The 20,627-nt window shown below is 30.1% G+C and overlaps 1 protein-coding gene across 1 annotated transcript in view; it reads right to left on the bottom strand.

Moving 5' to 3' along the window:
• Positions 1-13,057: 13,057 nt before the first annotated feature.
• LOC126733853 (modular serine protease-like) overlaps positions 13,058-20,627 on the bottom strand; it is a 33,582-nt gene continuing 26,012 nt past the window's right edge. Inside the window, exons 11-13 of the mRNA XM_050437274.1 lie at positions 13,997-14,158; positions 13,345-13,510; positions 13,058-13,290 (exon numbers count right to left, since the gene is read on the bottom strand). Coding sequence (XP_050293231.1) covers positions 13,079-13,290; positions 13,345-13,510; positions 13,997-14,158 — 540 coding nt within the window. The 3' untranslated portion in view covers positions 13,058-13,078. The remainder of the gene's footprint in view (positions 13,291-13,344; positions 13,511-13,996; positions 14,159-20,627) is intronic.

Consider the following 20,627-nt stretch of genomic DNA (forward strand, 5'->3'; position numbering starts at 1 on the left):
TTTTTTGAAAATTGAAACATGAAAAATAAATGAGTTAAAACAACCAAAAATATTGTTAAAAACGCGGATTTTTTAAAATTTATTTTTAAAATAGTAAAAAGCCTTAAACAAATTGAAAAATTAATTATAAAAAATTAATAGAAAAAGTCAGTTTAAAAAATGAAAATGCCAAAAATCTATGAATTAAAAACCAGAAAAACCAAAAAACTAAGCAAACTTTATTTTGTTAATTAGCCTTATAGTTTTAAAAAAAACCTAATTTTTTTTGTAAAATTTAAAGGAAGAATAAGCATTGCCAAAAAACATACATATCTTTATTTATTTAAATTTAGGTCAAATAATTATAAAAATAAAAATAACGCAAAAAAAAATAATTTTTAAAAAATACGAAGGCTTCAAATTTAAATAATTATCAAAAATTAAAACTTAATCGATTGCACAATAATTTAACGAGTTCCAATTTCTTTAAAATAATGTTACCTAAGAAAATCACAATTTTAATAAAATTATTCACTCGATAATAATTTTTATTTAAGGCATAGCTAAATGGGATATACAGTAGTGGAAAAATCTAGAGCAACATTTAATAAGTTGCTAAAATAAAATATTAGATGATGACTTTTAGCATAAAATTTCTCTAGATAAAAACATATGGTACTTATAAACGGTTTGCCAATAAAAACTGTTAATTCTTATCACGTTTTACTAAGGGACACAAAAAAGAATACTTCAGAGTGGAAAAAAGTAAAGCAACATTTTTGAAATATTTCTCAAATCATGCAAAATATTTTACTTAGTGTTAGTTTAAACTGATAAGTTGACGGTATTTGGCTGCTTAAGATGCCTCGCGGTAAACATTTATCTGTCGATATTAAAAATAGAATTGTTGATTTATACAAATGTTAACTTATTGAAGTAAAACTACTAATTTAGAACAAAACACGAATTTAATCTTACCTATCAAAAGGAAAACAACAAATTTATAATTATAGTACAAAAATAACGAAAGCTTTCTCACAAAAACTATTCTTTTAAACCCCGCAGCAGTCTAAAAACAAGTGTCCGCCTTTGCATTCGAGTACCTGGCTCACCCCTCGTAAATACCACTGATAAAAATACTAGTTTTGGGTCGCTTTCATCCATGCCTGGTTCTTATCGTTGTGCCGACGATAACACAAAAGTGGTCAAAAGCAGATTGCTATTGCAAAGACATTTAGGTTACATAGATTTATCGTGTCTCGTATAATTAAGCAGTTTCATATATATAGCGATTTATCTGTTAAGAAAAAGTCAGGGAGACGTAGAAAAACCACTCCATATACCGATAAACAAATTATCAAAATTGCTAAAAATGAGCCTTTTCTGGGATCCAATAAGATAAAGCACCGCATATCCGAAGAGCTTGGAGTAAACGTGACTCCGAGGACGGTGAGAAATAGACTATTAGCGTTGATTGAAGAGGCGAAGGTCCCTTTTCAATCAACGCTATTAGAGGCCAAGTTATTTGCCAGAAGACCTGCCAAAAAACCGCTGCTGTCAAAAAAAAATAGACGTTCTCGTTTAAGTCTTGCCAAAACGCATCTACATTATACAGAGCATGATTGGAAAAAGGTAATCTGGAGCGATGAATCCAAGTTTTGTTTGTTCAAAAGTGATGGAATTGTGTATGTTAGACGCCCTGTCAATGAAAGACTCAACCCCAAGTATACCTGTCCAACATGGTGGTGGAGCAGTAATGGTTTGGGGATGCTTTTTGCGCTATGGTGTGGGCCCCCCTGTTTGAAATAGAAGGTATAATGGACCGGTTTCAATATAAGGACATATTAGAGAGCCAAATGATTCCATATGCTGATGATACTATGCATTTAAGACATTTAGTTCAACAGGACAACGATCCCAAGCATTCTTCTCGGTTCGTAAAAGATTGGTTCAGAAAAGAAAACATTAATGTAATGGAATGGCCTTCACAATCCCCTGATCTCAATCCAATTGAGAATCTGCGACATTTTAGATTCCAAAATCAGAGAAAAATCTTATAAAAATGAAGCATTGAAGGAGGCATGGGTGAATATGGATCCAGGGATTATTTCTAAGCTAATAAGATCTATGCCAAAACGTTGTGAAGATGTAATTAAGAATAACGGGTACTTTACAAAATATTAACTTATGTTTTTTTTATTTATTAGAAATGAAGTAAAAACGAATATTAAAAAAATGTTGCTTTACTTTTTTCCACCTAAAAAATAATTTTTTAATACAAAAATACTAAGGACAAGGAAACATGTTTTTTTTTCTTAATATTAAATTGCTTGTGTAATAATAAATTACTTGAATTAATTTTACTTTTGATTTACATTCACTGCTTGAAAAAATAAAGTATTTTCAAATGTTGCTCTACTTTTTTCCACTACTGTATGTAATTTTAATTTTGCTAAAACTCTATAAAATAAAAGACAAAATATAGATTAAATAAAAACTAACGTGATTTACAATTTTTTCCAAAAAAAGCTATATTAAAATTACGATGTAATTTTAATAAAATTTATATATCATTAACAATAAAAGAAAATTATATAAAATTAATGAAATTTTGAAAAATCTTGCATTTTAATACAACCAAATAAGAAAATAAAATATTTCCAAAAACCGTTGACAAATTTAATAATTTTTCGATAGAAAATATTGGAAATGTATTTTTTAAAGATAAATAAGAAAATTTGTGAAATTTTTGAAAATTTAAAACACGAAAAAAATTATTTTGAGAAATGTAAATTTTGACAAAAAATAAATAAAAATATTATTTTAAAAAATAATAAAGCCAAACAGATTAAGTTATTGCCTTAAAACATGAAAACTAATTATGAATTAAATAAAATATCTATAGCAAATTAAAAAAAAAATTGAATTCTAATGTTGCTAAAAATGTCCAAATATATTTTAATTCGGCATAACTTAATTGAATACGTTGAGCATATTATTAATAAAATTAGAAAAATTATATAAGATTACATAAAAATTAGTAACTTAAAAAAAATATATTATTAAACCTTCTAGTCAAATATAAAAAAAATAAAATAATTCCAGAAAAAGTTCACAAATTTATTAATTTATTATGTTTTTATGATAATAATAATAATAATGTTTCTTTATTTAGCATCATGCTACAAAAAATTACAAAGAAAGAAAATTTTAGAATATAACTAAAAATAAAAAGGAAAATTTAAATGGCATATAGTAAACTAACAAATAGGTATTATAGGTATAAGTATAAATTATACCAACAAATGACAACAGATAATTTAAAAAATATATATATAAAACTTAAAACTATCATAAATTTGAAACAATAAAATTTAAGACCTTAACTAAGATAAAAAAAAAAAAATAAAAATATGTAAATATAAAAAATTTTAAACCTAATCTAGAGCCTAAAAAATTTAAAATTTAAAAATATAAAACCTTAAGCTATATTAAAAGAGTAAAGATAAAACAATAAAACACAAAGCAATACAACCAAAATAAAACATTTATACCTTATACCTATACAATATAATATAATTTAATTTCTTGGGATGGAATATATATATCTTTTTAATGTTTTTCTAAATGTGACTAGGCTTTCACTGTTCTTTAAATGTATTGGCAATTCGTTAAAATATTTGAGGCCTTTATGGAGAATGGTATTTGTCATTCTGTCTGAAGTATGTCTCCCCATTAGTACAAAATCCCCTCGCTGTCTGGTAGCATAGTTATGCAAATCACTAAATATTGTGATTTTTTCGCAAATATATTCTGGTAGCAATTTATTTTTTAATTTAAAAACAAACATACATGTATTAAACAATATTTTTTGTTTTACTGCCAAAATATTTAGGACATTTAACATATTATCCACCGGTGTATATCTATTACATTTTAGTATGACCCTCATGGCTCTGTTTTGTATGATTTGAAGTCCATTGATCCTGTAATCCGGAACACCAAACAGGAGTGCAGAACAAAAATCTGAATGCGGCACAATAATACTATTATAGATTAAATAATAATATTAATTTATAAATTTTAATTTTTTTTTGACATTTTGCGTGTTATGCTGTCTATATGCGAATAAAAATTCAAATGTGGATCCAAAATAACACCCAGATATTTAATTTCTCTTTGGTAGGAAATTGTTTCATTATTAATTTTGATATTTACTGTATTTAAATTAACTTCATTTAATCTAATTTTATTTCCAAATAAACAAAATTTTGTTTTAGCCGCATTAATGCTCAAGTTATTATCACACAACCATCTATATATATTATTTAAATCAAAATTTAGATCGTCTTGCATTTTATTTACATCTTTGCCCACAACATACAGCATAGTGTCATCCGCAAATAATACTGAATTACTTCTACTCATTACCTTAACAATATCATTTATATACATAAGGAACAAAATTGGGCCCAACACAGTGCCTTGAGGAACACCATGAACAATTTCTTTTGCAAGAGACAAATTATTTTTAAACTTGACCACTTGCTTTCTGTTATGTAAATACGACTTAAACCAATTTAGAACCGTACCTCTTATACCCATTTTTTCCATTTTAAGAAGTAAAATATTTCGATTTACTGTCTCAAAGGCTCTTCTAAAATCCAAGAAAATTGCTAAAACAAAATTTCCCTTATCTATTTCTCTATTAAAATTATCACAGATGTTAACTATCACAGATTCGCAAGAATGTTGAGGTCGAAACCCTGACTGATTTTTTGTTAAAATTTTATTATTATCGCAGTAAGTTTGTAGTTGGGTTTTTACGGTTAGCTCTAGAAGTTTTTCGTAAACTGGTACAGTATTTATAGGCCTAAATTCACTTGCCTGCTTTGTGTTTGAAACCTTAGGAACCGGTAAGATAGTAGAGACCTTCCAATTTTCTGGGAATTCACCATTTTGAAGCGATGTATTAATTATGTCTAACACACGGTTGCCTACAATATTAAATACATCTACAAGAACCTTTTTTGAGATACCACTTTCCCCTCCTTTAACAAGCATAACTTAATTGGGAATGATCCTAATTTCGCCAACAACTCTCAAAAATTTACAATAAGGTATCAATTTTTAAAATACAAAAACAACCATAAAACCTAAATTTAAATAAAAAACAATCGATTTATAAATAAAAAAAAAATCTTTTGGAAACATCTATATGCATCCAAATAGTCAGCAGTGGAACGCAGTTTCTTATCTTTTAATATTCATTTATGTTCTCATTTGTGATTGTTTACATTTTATATTAATTTAAATTAATTGAATTTTTAACAGAAAAACACCTTTTCACGTCAAAGCTAAAACACCCTGTATACTTGTAAATATGTAATTAACCAACAAACAAAAAAAAAACTTTATATTCTAATTTTACTTGCTCATGCTAAAATTTTATTTTGATACTCGAAATAATAATAATAATAATATCAATTAAGGTGCTAAAGTATTAATTTGGCCTTAAACTACTATTACTACTACTACTAAAAATGTTCTATAAATATAAACTTATGGCCTTTTTAGGTTTAGTCTGTAGTTTAGCGTTTATCTAATTAAGTCTTATGCTCAGTAGGGTCTTTTTTTAAAGTTAAATTTGTTTATAAGTGCGATATTTTTGCAAAAAAAATATCATTAATTATGGTGATCTTATAGCATAAAGTATTTTATAAAAAAAACTTAATTTAGCCACGGTTTTGAGTATTTTATAAAGTATATCATAGAGGTGATTTTTTTACAGTCCACAATAATCCCTCAAAGTCTATCCGTCCAGTTTCCCTGAAATATTTTAGGACTATATTCGAAATTAATTATACTGGAATAAGAAATAAAAAAAACGGCATAATATACTGAATAAAATACTTAATAAAGTCGTGTGATTTATATTATACTGTAAATAGTATTATATACATACATAATATAGTTATGATGTTTAAATGTTTTTTTAAAGGTAATTTGTAAGCGTTTTCGCTCATTTAAAGAAAAAATCTTAAATGTTCTAAAATATGTTTTTTTTAAGAACGTTCGAGTTTAGGGAATCATGTTCATAAATTTTGTGTTTTTTTATTTGTTAAATATTTTATTATAAGGCAGTTTTAGTGAAATATATTATTCCGAAAAAAACTAGAAAATTGTTTTCATTATGTAGGTTTTCGAATAAAGAAACATATAATATACATATACAATATCACACATGACATATAAGTTTTAAACATTTCATAAAATGCCTATAACTAGTGCTGTAAAAAGCAAGATTTCTTGTCTTGCTCGGCAACTTCATATCTTGTCCTGCTAAACAAAACAAGAAGTAAAACTACTTCTTGTCTTGCAAGACTTATTGCACTTCTTGTTCTTGCTTTTTTCGGGGAATCACTCACTAACTTATTTTATTCGGTGATTCCCCCCCCGTCTCATAACTAAAAACACGATCGCTCTTAATAAGTGGTACTGAGGGTCTAGAGCAACACAATATACACTTTATCTGTTTTGCTCATGTTTTAAATTTAGCTGTTCAAGACTTAATAAAAGTTATAAATAATGGCAATAATTGCATAGACAATGAGTCCAATAGTGAGGACGAATTTAGCACAGATAAAGAATCAGATTTATTAAAAAGCGATAATATAAACATAAATTGGAACATTACAAATAACCTTTTTTTTTTTTTTTTTTTTTTTTTTTTGGGTCGGTGGAGAAATTCTTTATTAACACTGGTTACGCGGCGCCGCCCCCAGTAGTGTGGGACTCAGTGTCGAGTCTGTTTCGTCCTATACCCACTAAAACTCCACCGCTGGGTGGTGCCTTGTGGCTCCCTACACTGCGGTCTGCTAAGAGGCAGTCCTATTGTGTCCCACAGGTTCAATTCTGTAGCTTCAAGGAAGTCCAGGATTGTGCCCAGTGGTAGATTTCTTATACCCTCTGGTGAGGGTTTCTCCTCCCCCAGGAATGTTGCCCTGGTTTGATTAAATGCTTCACAGAAGCACAGTATGTGAAGAGTTGTTTCGTCCTCCTCATTGCATCCCCTACATAGCGAGGTAACTGATTTCCCTAGCGTATGCAGGTGTTTCCTGCTGGGTGCATGGCCTGTAAGTAGCCCTGCGACCCTTCTACAAATAACCTTAGCATTATGCTAAAAAAAAATAAAAAAAAATCTGAACAACAACAAAACAAATTTAAGTTATGTTGTAGCACAGTAAATTTAAAAAACTCATCACCAATAATTGATGTGAAAACGAGCTGGAACTCGACTTACGAAATGCTTAACTGGGCTTTAAAATATAAGGTTACTTTAACTATTATGTGTGATACAAATAAAGATTTTGCTCAATATAAAATTGACGAACAAACATGGCTTTTGATAGAAAATCTTGTAAAATACTTAAAACCTTTTAAAAGTTTGTCTGATAAACTTGGGGGAGACCAATATTGCACTTTATCAATGGTTATAGCTGGTATAAACCTACTAGTTGATAAACTAGAAAAATGGTCATTTAAACTTAATGATAAAAATGATCGAAGCCCCATGGATGAAAAATTTTTTTAGCTCTGCAAAAGGCCAGGGACAAAATTTTAAAACATTATAAAAAAACCAACTGGATATATTGCGTTTTCCTTATTTTGGATCCGCGTCTAAAAAAGAAGCTTTTTCGTTTGCAGATTGGGGCAAAGATTTAGAGAAAACTGCTGTGAAACAATTTGAAGAAATTTACAAAAATAACTATTATACTGTAATCGAGGACAAATCAAAGAGGATTAATCCAGATATTTCAAAACCTAGTACATCTACATATATTCAAGGCAATAATTATGATGATGACGACGATTTGTATTTTGGAAAAATTTTTAATACATCTCAAGAATACCTATCTTTATTATCAACTATCTGGAGGCAGGAAATTGACGAATATTTATCTTTTAAGAGGGCAGAAGAAAATACAAATATTCTCGAATGGTGGTATACACACGAATTTTCTTACCCCAACTTATCCAAAATGGCAAAGGACATTTTAAGTACTATGGCAACATCAGTTCCCGCAGAGAGACTCTTCTCAAAGGCATCATTAGTAATTAGAAAACATCGAAATAGGCTAAACTCTGAATCAGCCAGGTGTCTTTTGTGCTTTAATTCATGGAAGAATATCTAGTTATTTCATTATAAAGTGCTTTTACGATGAGAGGAACTTATTTATTTAAAATTTGGGCACGTCGACTTTTTTTGCGCGTTTTTGCAGTTAAAATTTTGTATACCAATTGGGGTGTCCAAAAAAAGGTATTACAAAGTCTTAAAGTTTATTAGTGAGACGGTTATAATATCAATTTATTTTTAAATTCTACGCAAATTTTAAAAATTTTGATGTGTTATATGATTGATGTCATATTTTTGTCAAAATTTTCAAGATGCTGCATCTACAAGATGCTGAAAATTGCATATTTTCTTGGGACATCCTGTATACAAATTTTAAAGTGCAAAAAACTCTTGATAAAACCCAAAAGTCAACGTGTCTCAAAAATTTTACAATAACAAAATCCTGAATTTTAAATAAATTTGTTTCTTTCATCGTGAAAGCACTGTACCTAAGTACCATAAAAATAATAAAAAATATATTTACTAGTAATCTAGTGTTGTTTATTTTAAAAAAATTGTATTATAATTATAGAGTTGAAAGTTTGTTGTTTAATTCTTAATATTGATGTTTTTTTTTTGTTGTATAAACCTTTATTTTGTTACCCATTTTGTTCATTTATATTTTTTGAATAAATCTAATGTTTATTTATTTTGTTTTTTTTTTTAACTTATTTTGTTTAATAATATTTTAAAAAAATACTTACTTGACAGTATAGTTCTTTTTATCACTAACTATTGCAAGAAATCTTGTTTCTTGCAAAATTTCTTGCTTTCTTGCTTAAGTAAATTTTGCCTTGTCTTGCTTCTTGCTCTAGTACTTCTTGCCTTGTTCTTGCTAGCAAGAACAAGACAAGAACAAGAAAAAGCAAGACAAGAACAAGAATCTTGTACATCACTACCTATAACTCGAAAACCAAATGACGCAGACATTTAAGAATTCGTTTACAGATTCTTGAATTCAATTTATCGGACACATATTTCGGCAATTTTCTGAAAAATTGTTAACAAATTAAATAATATTTGTGAATTTTTTGTCCAAAAATTATCACAAAATGCCCATAATTCAAAAATACAATAACGTAGGCGTTTGAAAATTTACATACAGATTCTATAACTGATTTGATTACAATTTTATGAAATATTGACAAGTTGTGAAAAATTGTTAACAAATTAAATTTATAGCTGAATAGAAGTCCATATTTTGTAGGAGAATGTGTATATAAAGATTACCAATAGGGGAAGTCTTTATCTCCAAGAAAAATGCATGTAGGTCACTTAGGTAAATGTATTATGCATTTCGGCTGTGTAAACAACCATCATCAGATACTAAAATTGCAATGAGGGGAGCATATTTCGGCGTATAATGCGAAGTTGCATTTCCTCGGATGGAGGTTCACGTAACTTTCGAAACAAGTTTCGCATTTGTGCAATAAAGATTACCGACTTCTCCACTGGACCTTGTGTTCTATTCCTTATATCACACCAAATATCCTCCTCATATTCTGACGATAAATAGGCAGACCTAAATTTACATTTCAATTCTTCTCATGACCTGATATCACTGCGTCTAGATCTATACCAAGACAAGGCTGTGGCCGAAAATAAAATTACTGCACAATACAGTAGCTGATTCCAAGATATTCCACAAGCAAAACCCAACTCCTCTACACGCTCAATAAAATTGGTAACACTACCAGAACCATCAAAATGTAACTGCCATTTTGAAATTGTTGAAAAACTCATCGGAACCTAACGGATTCGTGACATCATTAGCATTAGCAGAAGTAAACACGGGTACATTCCGCTTCAAGGTGGAATTAGATTGTGGAGGGAAGGAATAGTTCCTTTATGGGGAATAATAAGAACACGTTATTGGGTTAACTGGATCCTGTGAAATAACGTTCGTAGAAGGAATGGTGTGAAGTGACTGAACTAAATGTGTCGAAGTGTGGTCACAAAAAGTTGGTGCTGTTCGAGTGAACTGAATTGAAGCAGGCCGAAACGAACAAGAGGGACCTGAATTTACAAATACGTCGAAGGAATCACATTGGGTGAAAGATGCCGTGAGACTTCTGTCTGAGCTTGAGAAACAGGAAGAGGATGATCTAGAAGGGAGTCCTCTCCAGGGAAAGCCTCAATAATAACCGGTACCTGCAAAATTTTCTCTACACTCATTGTCAAGGTTCGTTTAGTCATTTCTAACCTATCAATCATACAATGTAACTGAGTAGACAAACTCATTACTTCTTCAGAAAAATCAGGGTGAAATTCTAATAACTTCTTGAAACGACCCTGGATATGTAAGGCCTTAGACCGCAACCTACTATACTCTTTATTAATATTTAATTCACTAAGACCTGGGATAGCACATTCCAATAAATTACTCCTGTAACAAAATAAAATACAGGTAATTCAAGACAGTTTTAAAAAAGAGCTTATTCGCTATAACAATACATATAAACAAATAAAATAAATAAAACAAAAATTACCCGTTATCGGGAATAAAAACAACAATAAATAAAAGAATTAAAATTAAAAACATAGTACAATAAGGACATCTACGATTCAAAATATAAAATTTATACTTAGGACGATACAGATTTCTACATATTAAAAGAAGGTACTATAAGGAACTATTGTATATTAATTGCGTTGCGTTAAAGAAAAGATTCTAAATTTTGATTAATACAAATGTTATAAGATGAAAGAGTTAAAAACAATAATGGTAAAAGTTATTTTCTAGGGCTAATTGAATCAAAAAAGCGTAAACTGTCAAACTTAGTTTGCTCATTAATGCATGTGCAGTCTGGGGAGTTTATGGCCCTATTTATTTCAAATGCTTCCAAGTCCAATTGTAACCCTTTCTCACAAACATGCAGAACCTCAGTGTTAGGTCCCGGATCAAAATTATGCCCAGACTCTAATATGTGGTTCGCAAAAGGAAAATTGGTATTGTTAATAAAAGTATTTTTATTTCGCGTGATAAGTCTTAAATGTTCGTTGACTCTGACTTTAATTTTCCTTCCGCTTTGGCCGACATAACAGATATCACATAATGGGTGGGAACAAGTTAACTTGTAAACTCCAGATCGGTGTGTTATCGGTATTTTATCTTTAGTGTTTACTAAATGTTTTTGGTTTCAAAACAAATATTAGGCTTAGTGACAAATTCATTGGACTTAAAACACTGTGCGACACTAGAAGAGACGTTGCCAAAGTAACTAATAGATCGATAAGATCCGAGGGTGTTGGGTTTACTGAGTAATGGTTTATTAAGTTTGTTGAAAAAATGTTTGTTGTATAGCTTCTTAATAACATTTATAGGATATCCATTGTTTCGAGCGATTTGTAAAATTATATTATATTCTTTTTTGAAATTAATATCGTTTAGTGGAATATTGAACAATCTATGAAAAAAACAATTAAAAGCGGCAAATTTTTGGCTAAAGGGATGATTAGAGGTAAAGGGTATTACAGTATCTGTGGCTGTAGGTTTACGATATATTTGAAATTTAAAATGGTTATTGTGATTAGTGATTAAAAGGTCTAAAAATGGCAAACTTGAATCTTTCTCTAACTCATAGGTAAAATGTTGGGATAAACAGAATTAATGAAATCAACAAAGTTTTCTAGGTCGTCTTTGGTTCCATTAAAAATAGTAAAAATGTCGTCTACGTAGCGAACCCATGTTTTTATATATTTTTTAAATAAATGGTGTTCCGAAATTTGTTGTTCTAGTTTATACATAAACAGTTCGGCTAAAAAAGGTGAAAAATTAGAGCCCATTGCTAATCCAGTTTTTTGTTCGAAAAAATTATTGTCAAATTGAAAAAAGTTTTGAAGAAGCACACAATTGACTAGAGAACACAAATCCAAAATGAAATGACTGGATAAATTAGTGTTAGTATAAAGTAATTCTCTGAGTATTGAAATGCAATCACTCGGAGGTATGCTCGGAAACAAGTTAGTAACATCAAAAGAGATAATCCAGGATTGGGGTGGTATCTGGATAGGAAATAAATATTAATTCAAAAGAATCTTTAAATTAAATTTATATTTGTGAAATTTTTTGTCCAAAAATTATGCCAAAATGACAATAATTCAAAAAAACAATAACGTAGGCGTTCGAAAATTTACATACAGATTCTATAACCGATTTGATTACAGTATTATGAAATATTGACAATTTGTGAAAAATTGCTAAAGAATTAAAATAATTATTTCTTTTGGGAATTTCTTTCCGCAAAAATGATCGTAAAATGCCCAAAATTAAAAAATCCAATGACGCAGGTATTTTTGAAAATTTGTACACATGTTCTTCTCTTGAATTGATTAGACATATATTTCACAATATTTTAAAATATAGATAATTTATAAAAAATTGCTAAAAAAAAAACTTTCTTTGTGAATTTCTTCTCCGCAAATATTTTCACTAAATGCCCATACATCAAAAACCCAATGACGCAAATACATAAAAATTTGTATTCAGTTTCTCTATATAATTTGATTGGACTCGTCTTTTAGCATTTTTAAAAATATTAATAAATTATTGTTGAAAAATTGTTAAAAAGTTAAATTCGTATAGTATTTCTTTAGGATTTTTTTTGTGTCCATAATTGAAGTCCAATGTCTATAATTGAAGAAAATTTGTAAATTTGTATCCACGTTCTGTAATTTATTTGGTTAGAAATCCATTTTAGCATTTTTATAAATTACAGCAAATTATAAAAAATTGCTCAAAAAATTAAACTTTCTTTGCACAAAATGCTCATAACTCAAAAACCAAAAGGACGTTTAAGAATTCTTATACACTTTCTTTAATTGGTTTCATTAGACTCCTGTTTCAGCATCTTTCAAACTATTAACAATTTATAAAGGATTGTTAAAAATTAAAAAAAAAACTTCTATCTGGATATCACTTTATTAAGACGTTTCCAATAACTGTTTCTTAGTTAAAATCCAATCAGTATACACGTTTATATTGGTAAACAAGGCCCTTTTTTGAATATTGCAGCTCCTCAGGTTATTCTCCATATAAGCATGGGCCAAACTGACCAAACCTTGGATAAAATACCTGCTATTTGCTCCTTTTACCACTAAACCACCACCGCTATCACCCCGGCAAACGCTCATACCTGAAAAAAAGAGAGACTTTTTTTGGAACTTTTTAGACCTTATTATTAACTTACTTTTATTGACGTATCCAGCACATAATTTATCGGAAATAAGGTATCTATCGGCAAAATCTGGATCCAGTTCTGTACGGCATTGGTCGTTATCGGTGTAGGGCAGCTCGATTTCTTTTAAAGTGTCTGAAGGTTGTCCTGTGGCTGTCGTATAACCCCAACCGGTAACCTTTTTGAAATATGCATGAAAAATTAAATAATAATAAGATATTAATGGAATCTTTATGGGGTGCATGGTTTTTCTGGGATATTCCGGAGAATAAATACTAGTACTTATTAGTTGAATGAAACAAGGAATAACAGAACAATTTAGATCTAAATGATACTTATATTCTTTAACTTTTTCCAGGCATTCTGCCACAAAATTGTAATAACTTCTGTGTATTTCAAGCAGTCGATTATTGTTTTTAAATGTTTTCAGGCCACTGGAATTTTGGACGATATGTCTGTTAACTGCCTGGAATTTTCCAGAAATTTGGAGCATTTTCCTGTCATCTAATGCAATTTTTATTTTCAAGAAATTGAAATAACTTCTCTTTTTCCAGACAGCTGATAAATGTTTAAATGAATTTTTTGGTATATTCCAGAATTATACTCTACAGCACATATTGGTATATTTATAAATTAATAGAATTATTAAAAAAATGGTACTCACCAAACCAACGGTATTGTCACGTAAAAGTGAAATAGTTGGTAAACACACTGGCTGTACCACCTTGGACAAGGCCAAAGTGGTTTTTAATTTTAATAAGGCGATATCGTTGGCGAAATTTTGTACGTCTCCCCTGTAATCGGGATGTTTAAGGATCTGCTTAATCTGAAATACAAAAAAAATATGTTTTTTGATTTTTTTTTCCAGAAATTCCATTAATTGCCTATAACTCAAAGGCTAGATGACATAAACATTTGAAAATTTGTATGCAGGTTCTTCCATTGATTTCGTTTAATCTCAATTTCAGCAATTTCTAAAATATTGACAATTAGTGAAAAATTGTTAGGAATTTAAATTTTTTATGGGGTTTTTTCCTAAAAATTTCACAAAATGGCCATAACTTAAAAATCAACTGACGCAAACGGTTGAAATTTGTATGCAGGTTCTTCATTTGATTTTATCGGATTCCTATTTCAACATTTCTGAAAATATTTACAAATTGTAAAAAATTGTTGAAAAATTAAGTTTTTCATCATAAAATGTCCATAAATTTACAACCATTTGACACAGACCCTTAAAAATTTGTACGCAAAAATTGATTTATTTGATTGAACACCAATTTAAGCATTTCTTAAAATATTGACAACTTGTGAAAAATTTTTTGTGAGGCTTTTTTTTTTTAAACATTCACAAAATGGCCACAACATAAAAACCAAATGGCACAGACGGTTGAAATTTTTTATGTAGATTCTTTCATTGATTTTATTAGATACCTATTTTAGCATTTCTCAAAATATTTACAAATTGTGAAAAATTGTTAAGAAATTAAGTTTTCCATCAAGATTTTCTTTTAAAAAAAATTCATTAAATGTTCATAACTCAAAAACCAAACGAGACAGACATTTGAAAATTTATATATAGATTCTTTAAATAATTTGATTGGGCATCAATTTAAGAATTTTTAAAAAAATTCACAAGTTGTAAAAAATTGTTCCAAAATTATATTTTTTATGCGGCTTTTTTCCGAAAATATTTGGAGATTCCGTAATTGATTTTACTGGGATACCTACTGTATTACCGGATTTTTCTAAATATTTAAAATATCTGAAAAATTGTGCAAAAATTAAGTTTTTCATCGGATTTTTTTTTAAATTCACAAAATGTCCATAAATTTACAACCAGATGACACAGACCCTTGAAAATTTGTACACAGATTCTCTAATTAATTCTATTGCACACCTATTTTAATTATAGCATTTTTTGAAATATTGACAAATAACTAAACTGTATATTTACTACTTCAGACAGAATTAATTCCTAAAATTATGATTTAAAGATTTTTAAAATTTGTCTACTACTATATTATAAACTTCTAAACACCCCTGTCATAACTTTGCCTAACAAAAGCAATAAAGCATCCTGCTCAGGTATATAATATAGTCCATAACAACACAATCAGGTGATATAAATAAATAAATAAATAAATAAATAAATAATGCCTTTATTTGTACTTTTCAATAGTGTACATAGGCGAAGTCTAGCCAAAGGCTAATCTACTTAACCTATTTAAAAAAATGTAAGCAAAATTATTTTAGATAGCACAACAGAAAGAAAAAAATTAACATTTGTAATGGTAACACTAATATTAATATAAAAATAAACAGATATACACCCATTGGTCCATAAAAATCAAAAAATTATAAAATAAGAAATACCTACTGACAATTTAGCTATTCCGTTTTGTTAAAAAATGCAGCTTTAGTTTTTTCTTGAAACCCGCTACTGACATTTCTTTTATAGGATTCGGAACAAGGTCATTGTAAATTGTCACCGCATTATACAGAAAACTACGACGAAAGAAGGCTGTTCGATATCTAGGAATTAACAACTTATTTATAAATCTCAGATTTGCTTCATGTAAATTTTTCCGAAAGGTAAGTTTTTTGCGGAGGTAGGGAGGAGTAGACGACGCTAGCAGTCTATGCACAAAAACCGCCAATTGCAAAGAGAACAGATTTTCCACGCGCAGCCAACCAAGTTCACATAGCCTCGCAGAGACTCTATCATACTTTCTCAGTCCATAAATAAATCTGCAGCATTGATTTTGCAGCTTTTGCAAACGGTACGCAGTGATTTTGTCTAAACATGGAAAATGCACAATATTGCAGTAATTCATAATAGGTAATACTAAAGACTCACACAGTTTTTTCCTTACCTTAAAATTAATTATATTTCTGTTTGCATACAATGGCTTTAAAGAATAGTATGACTTTTTAATAACATTAGAAACGTGTAACTTAAAGCGCAATTCATTATCCAAAAGCAATCTAAGATTTTTTGCACATTTAACCATACTTAGCTGATTACCTCCCACAAAAAGCTTTAAACCGTCCAATGCAAATCTTTTTTTGTTCTTAGAAGTAAAGCACATAACACAACACTTTGAAGGATTGAGTTTTAAATTATTTTGAGAGGAAAAGAAGGAAATTCTAGAAAGATCGTCGTTTATTTTATTTGATGCCTCCAATACAGATTCAGCTTTAAAAGAATGATAAATTTGCATATCATCCGCGAACCCCTGGATCTGGCAGTATTTTACAACTTTAAACAAATCAGAAACATACATCAGAAATAAGAGAGGTCCCAAAACAGATCCCTGAGGTACTCCAGATGTTATATATTTGATATTTGAAAAAGTCTGATCTTCCAAGACCACCATTTGCCTTCTGTTGGATAAGTAGGATTTAAAAAACATTTGGGAAACATTATCAAAGCCATAATAAGCCAATTTTGCCAAAAGCAAATGATGATCCAAGGTGTCAAATGCTTTGGAAAAATCAAGCATTATAAGTGCTGTGGAGTCACCTTTATCCATTGCAGAAATTATCTCTTGGGTAACGTTTAGTAAGACAGATGTCGTGCTATGTTGTTTTCTAAACCCAGATTGCTTATGCGGAATAATATTATTGGAGGTGAGAAAGTCATAAATTTGCGGCTGTATAAACTTTTCCAAAACTTTAGCGATGACCGGGATAATTGAAATTGGTCTAAGGTCGCTGAAATTAGTTGGATTATTAATTTTAGCCAAAGGTGTTAAGAAATTTTCCACATACCCGGGAAATACCCAGCTTCTAGGCAACAGTTTATAATATGCGTAATATGTGGAGATAGCTTTGGAATACAGTATTGCAACATTACCGCTGATATTGAATCACAACCGTGTGCATTTGATTTTAGGCTTAAGACTATTTTAGAAATTTCCTCAACTTTGGCTAATCGAAATGAAAAATTTAGATCATGCTTAAACTGTTTGTTCTGAAAATTAGCAACTTCTTCGGGGCAACTACCTAACGGGCTATAAATTGAAGCAAAATAGTCATTAATTTTGTTTGGATCTCGGAGATTTAAAGGAATAGAACGATTAGAGATATTTTTTAGACTTAGATTATTAATAGCTTTCCATAACTGTTTACTATCTCTGATGTTCTGATGAAATTGCAGATAATTTCTTTTTTCTCGCCTAATCATTCCCACCACAAGATTACGCATCTGTCTATAATATGCCCAATCCGTCATATTTTTAGATTTTTTAAAACTTGACAATGCCTTATTTTTTTCTTTTATAAAAAGCTGCACATTTGCAGTTATCCACGGGGTATAAGGCTTAGTAATTTTTGACGTCGTAAAGGGTGCATGTCTATCAAATAATGAGCAAATATTACTAGTAAGATACTGAATTTTTTCGTCTAGATTATTGATATAGTACACATTATCCCACACAATTTTATTCAGGTCCTTATAAAAATAATTTTTATTAAAATGTTTAAAATTACGATAGAGTTTCGTTTTTATTTGTAGACCGTTGATTATTTGTATGCAGATTCTCCAATTGATTTGATTAGACACCTTTTAATATTATAGCACCATTTTTCAAAATATTTTAAAATATAGAGGAAAGTCGCCTAATATGGGGATAGTCCCTAATATGGGGTAGTTCAATTTTGAGCTAGAACTAGTTGCCACATCTATGATCTGCATTACGTACCAACCACGAAGATGCGCCAGAAGCGCTTATTCCCTTCTTGAAGCAAAGACGTAGTTTGCTTTAACGTTAAAATAAGTGTGTTTGAAAAATAAAGTTTTTTTGCCGGTTGTAGATTTGGATATTTTAAGCGACTTAAAGGTAAGTTTTAAAACTTTTAATAATACTATTCTTTATTACATTTTGCGTAGTTTATGAAAATGAATATGATTTTTAAAAAAAACATCTTAATTTTTGTAAAAAGTCGCCCCTTCCAAAAATCTAATTTGCTCCTAATATGGAGTACCTATCAATTCCTAATTTGGTGTACCCCATATTAGGTGATAATTATTTACTTTTTGATTAATACCAAATATTTTATTTTAGATGCCTAAAAAAAGGAAAGTTTGGGACAAGCAGCAAATGATTTCAGCAATTTTAGCTGTCAGACAAGGTCAGATGGGTTACAAAAAGTGTGCGAGAACCCACGATGTGCCCCAAACAACCTTGGAAAGGTACGTAAAAATGGGAGGCAATCCTGAAGATATTGTGAATTCTTCTCTGGGATGCAAAATTGTCATTTCACAAGAAATGGAATGGCTGCTCGCAAAGCACTGCTTAGAAATGGAAAGAATTTTTTTTTGGTATTACACAAAAAGTTGTGTGCAGATTGGCATATAGCTTATGCAAAGCTAATAATATAAAAACTCCATTTAGCGTAGCCAAAGAATCTGCTGGGAAGAAATGGTTTGCCAGCTTTCTGTCAAGGCACAAAGAATTATCATTACGAACTCCTCAAGGAATATCATATGCACGAATTAAATCTTTTACTAGAGAAAATGTTGCAGCATTTTTTGATTTGTATGAGCCACTTCTTGAAAAAATCATAATCCAGCCAGAATTTTTAACTGTGATGAAACTGGCCTCACCATAGTGCAACACAAGCACGTTAAAGTCGTGGGAAAAAAAGGAAAAAAACAAATCGGTGCTATTACCTCCGCTGAGCGTGGGTCTTTGTTAACCACAGTTATGTGTTTTAGTGCAACAGGAGTATACATACCGCCCTTTATAATTTTCCCACGAAAAAACATGAAAATGGAGCTTATGAATGGCACTCCTCCAGGATCAAAATATGCGTGCCATATATCTGGATCCAACAAGAAATATTTGTGGAACGGCTTCGTCATTTTATTAATCTGACAAGGCCTAGCTCTGATGATCCAGTGGTTTTAATACTTGACGGCCATTATTCCCACACAAAAAATTTGGAGGTCATAACTGTGGCGCGAGAAAATTATGTTCACATAATATGCCTTCCACCACATTCAACTCATCGGATGCAACCATTGGACGTTGCTTTTATGTCTCCGTTCAAAACATACTACACACAAGAAATCACAAATTGGCTAAGGTTGAATCCCGGACGTGTATCAGATAGGAGAACTTTTTGGGAAAGCCTACATAAAAGCGGCCACCATGGACACGGCTATCAACGGCTTTAGAAAAACTGGAATGTTCCCTCCTGACGGAAACATATTTAAAGAACATGACTTTGTGGCAGAAGTGCAGGATTTGTCTGGTGAAGAACTAGTAGAAGCAGAAACAGTTCAGGAAGAAAATATAGAAATAGAAACAATAGAGGATGAATTAGATAACAACGAGCCAAAAGAAAAAGCCCTGAGAGACGGACTACTGCTTTGAAACAGGTTACTCCAGCAAATTCAATGCCTGTTCCAACTACTTCAAAAGATATTATTAAAAAAAAGAGTACAAGAAGTGGTAAAGCTGCGGTTATAACTAGCACGCCCTCCAAAGAAGAATTGGAAAGCAGCATGGAAAAAAGAAAATTACCTTCAACTTCGGGCACTAAAAGAAAAATTGGTTATTTAAAACCAAACCAACAGAAAAAAATTAAACCTTTCCAACAGAAAAAAAATAAATTGTCAGTGCCTAAACAAAAACGAAAAAATGGGAAATCAGTATCCTGCTGTTCTTCTTCTTCAGACTCGGCTCCTGAACCGGAATATCAAGATTCAGATGACGAGTTAGAAAACTTTGAGAAAGATGCTATTTGTATGTTTTGCGAAAGTCCATTTTCTGAAGATGTCAGAGGCGAGGAATGGGTGAAGTGCCAAGGCTGCTTCAAGTGGGCTCACGTTGAGTGTGCTGGTTGTGAAAGAAGCCACTATATTTGTGACTTTTGCGTTACAAAATAGATTTGTTCTGTCTTTTTGGTTGCATGTAACTTTTAGGTATTTACTTTAATAAATAATACGTATTATTTTTTTAGTTTTTTTTAATAAATAATACTTTTATACAAAAAAAAAACAAACATATTTTGGTTATTTTTAGTTTCTACATATTAAATTGGGTACCCCATATTACGAACTTGGGGTGGTGCAACTTTTTTTTAATGTTGCATGTTTTCTTCTGCATTTAATTTTTAACATCTTGCCTTTTATCAAATCCTTAAACAGTGTAAAATGAATCGTAAAATATGGAAGTAATGTTTAAAATTAACTTCGTTTTTTTATAACAGTGTTTTTAAAAAAAGTACCCCATATTAGGAGACTTTCCTCTATTAAGAAAAATAAAAAAATTGAACTTTTTTCA

This window comes from Anthonomus grandis, chromosome 3 (genome assembly GCF_022605725.1).
Source record: "Anthonomus grandis grandis chromosome 3, icAntGran1.3, whole genome shotgun sequence".
Lineage (NCBI taxonomy): Eukaryota > Metazoa > Arthropoda > Insecta > Coleoptera > Curculionidae > Anthonomus > Anthonomus grandis.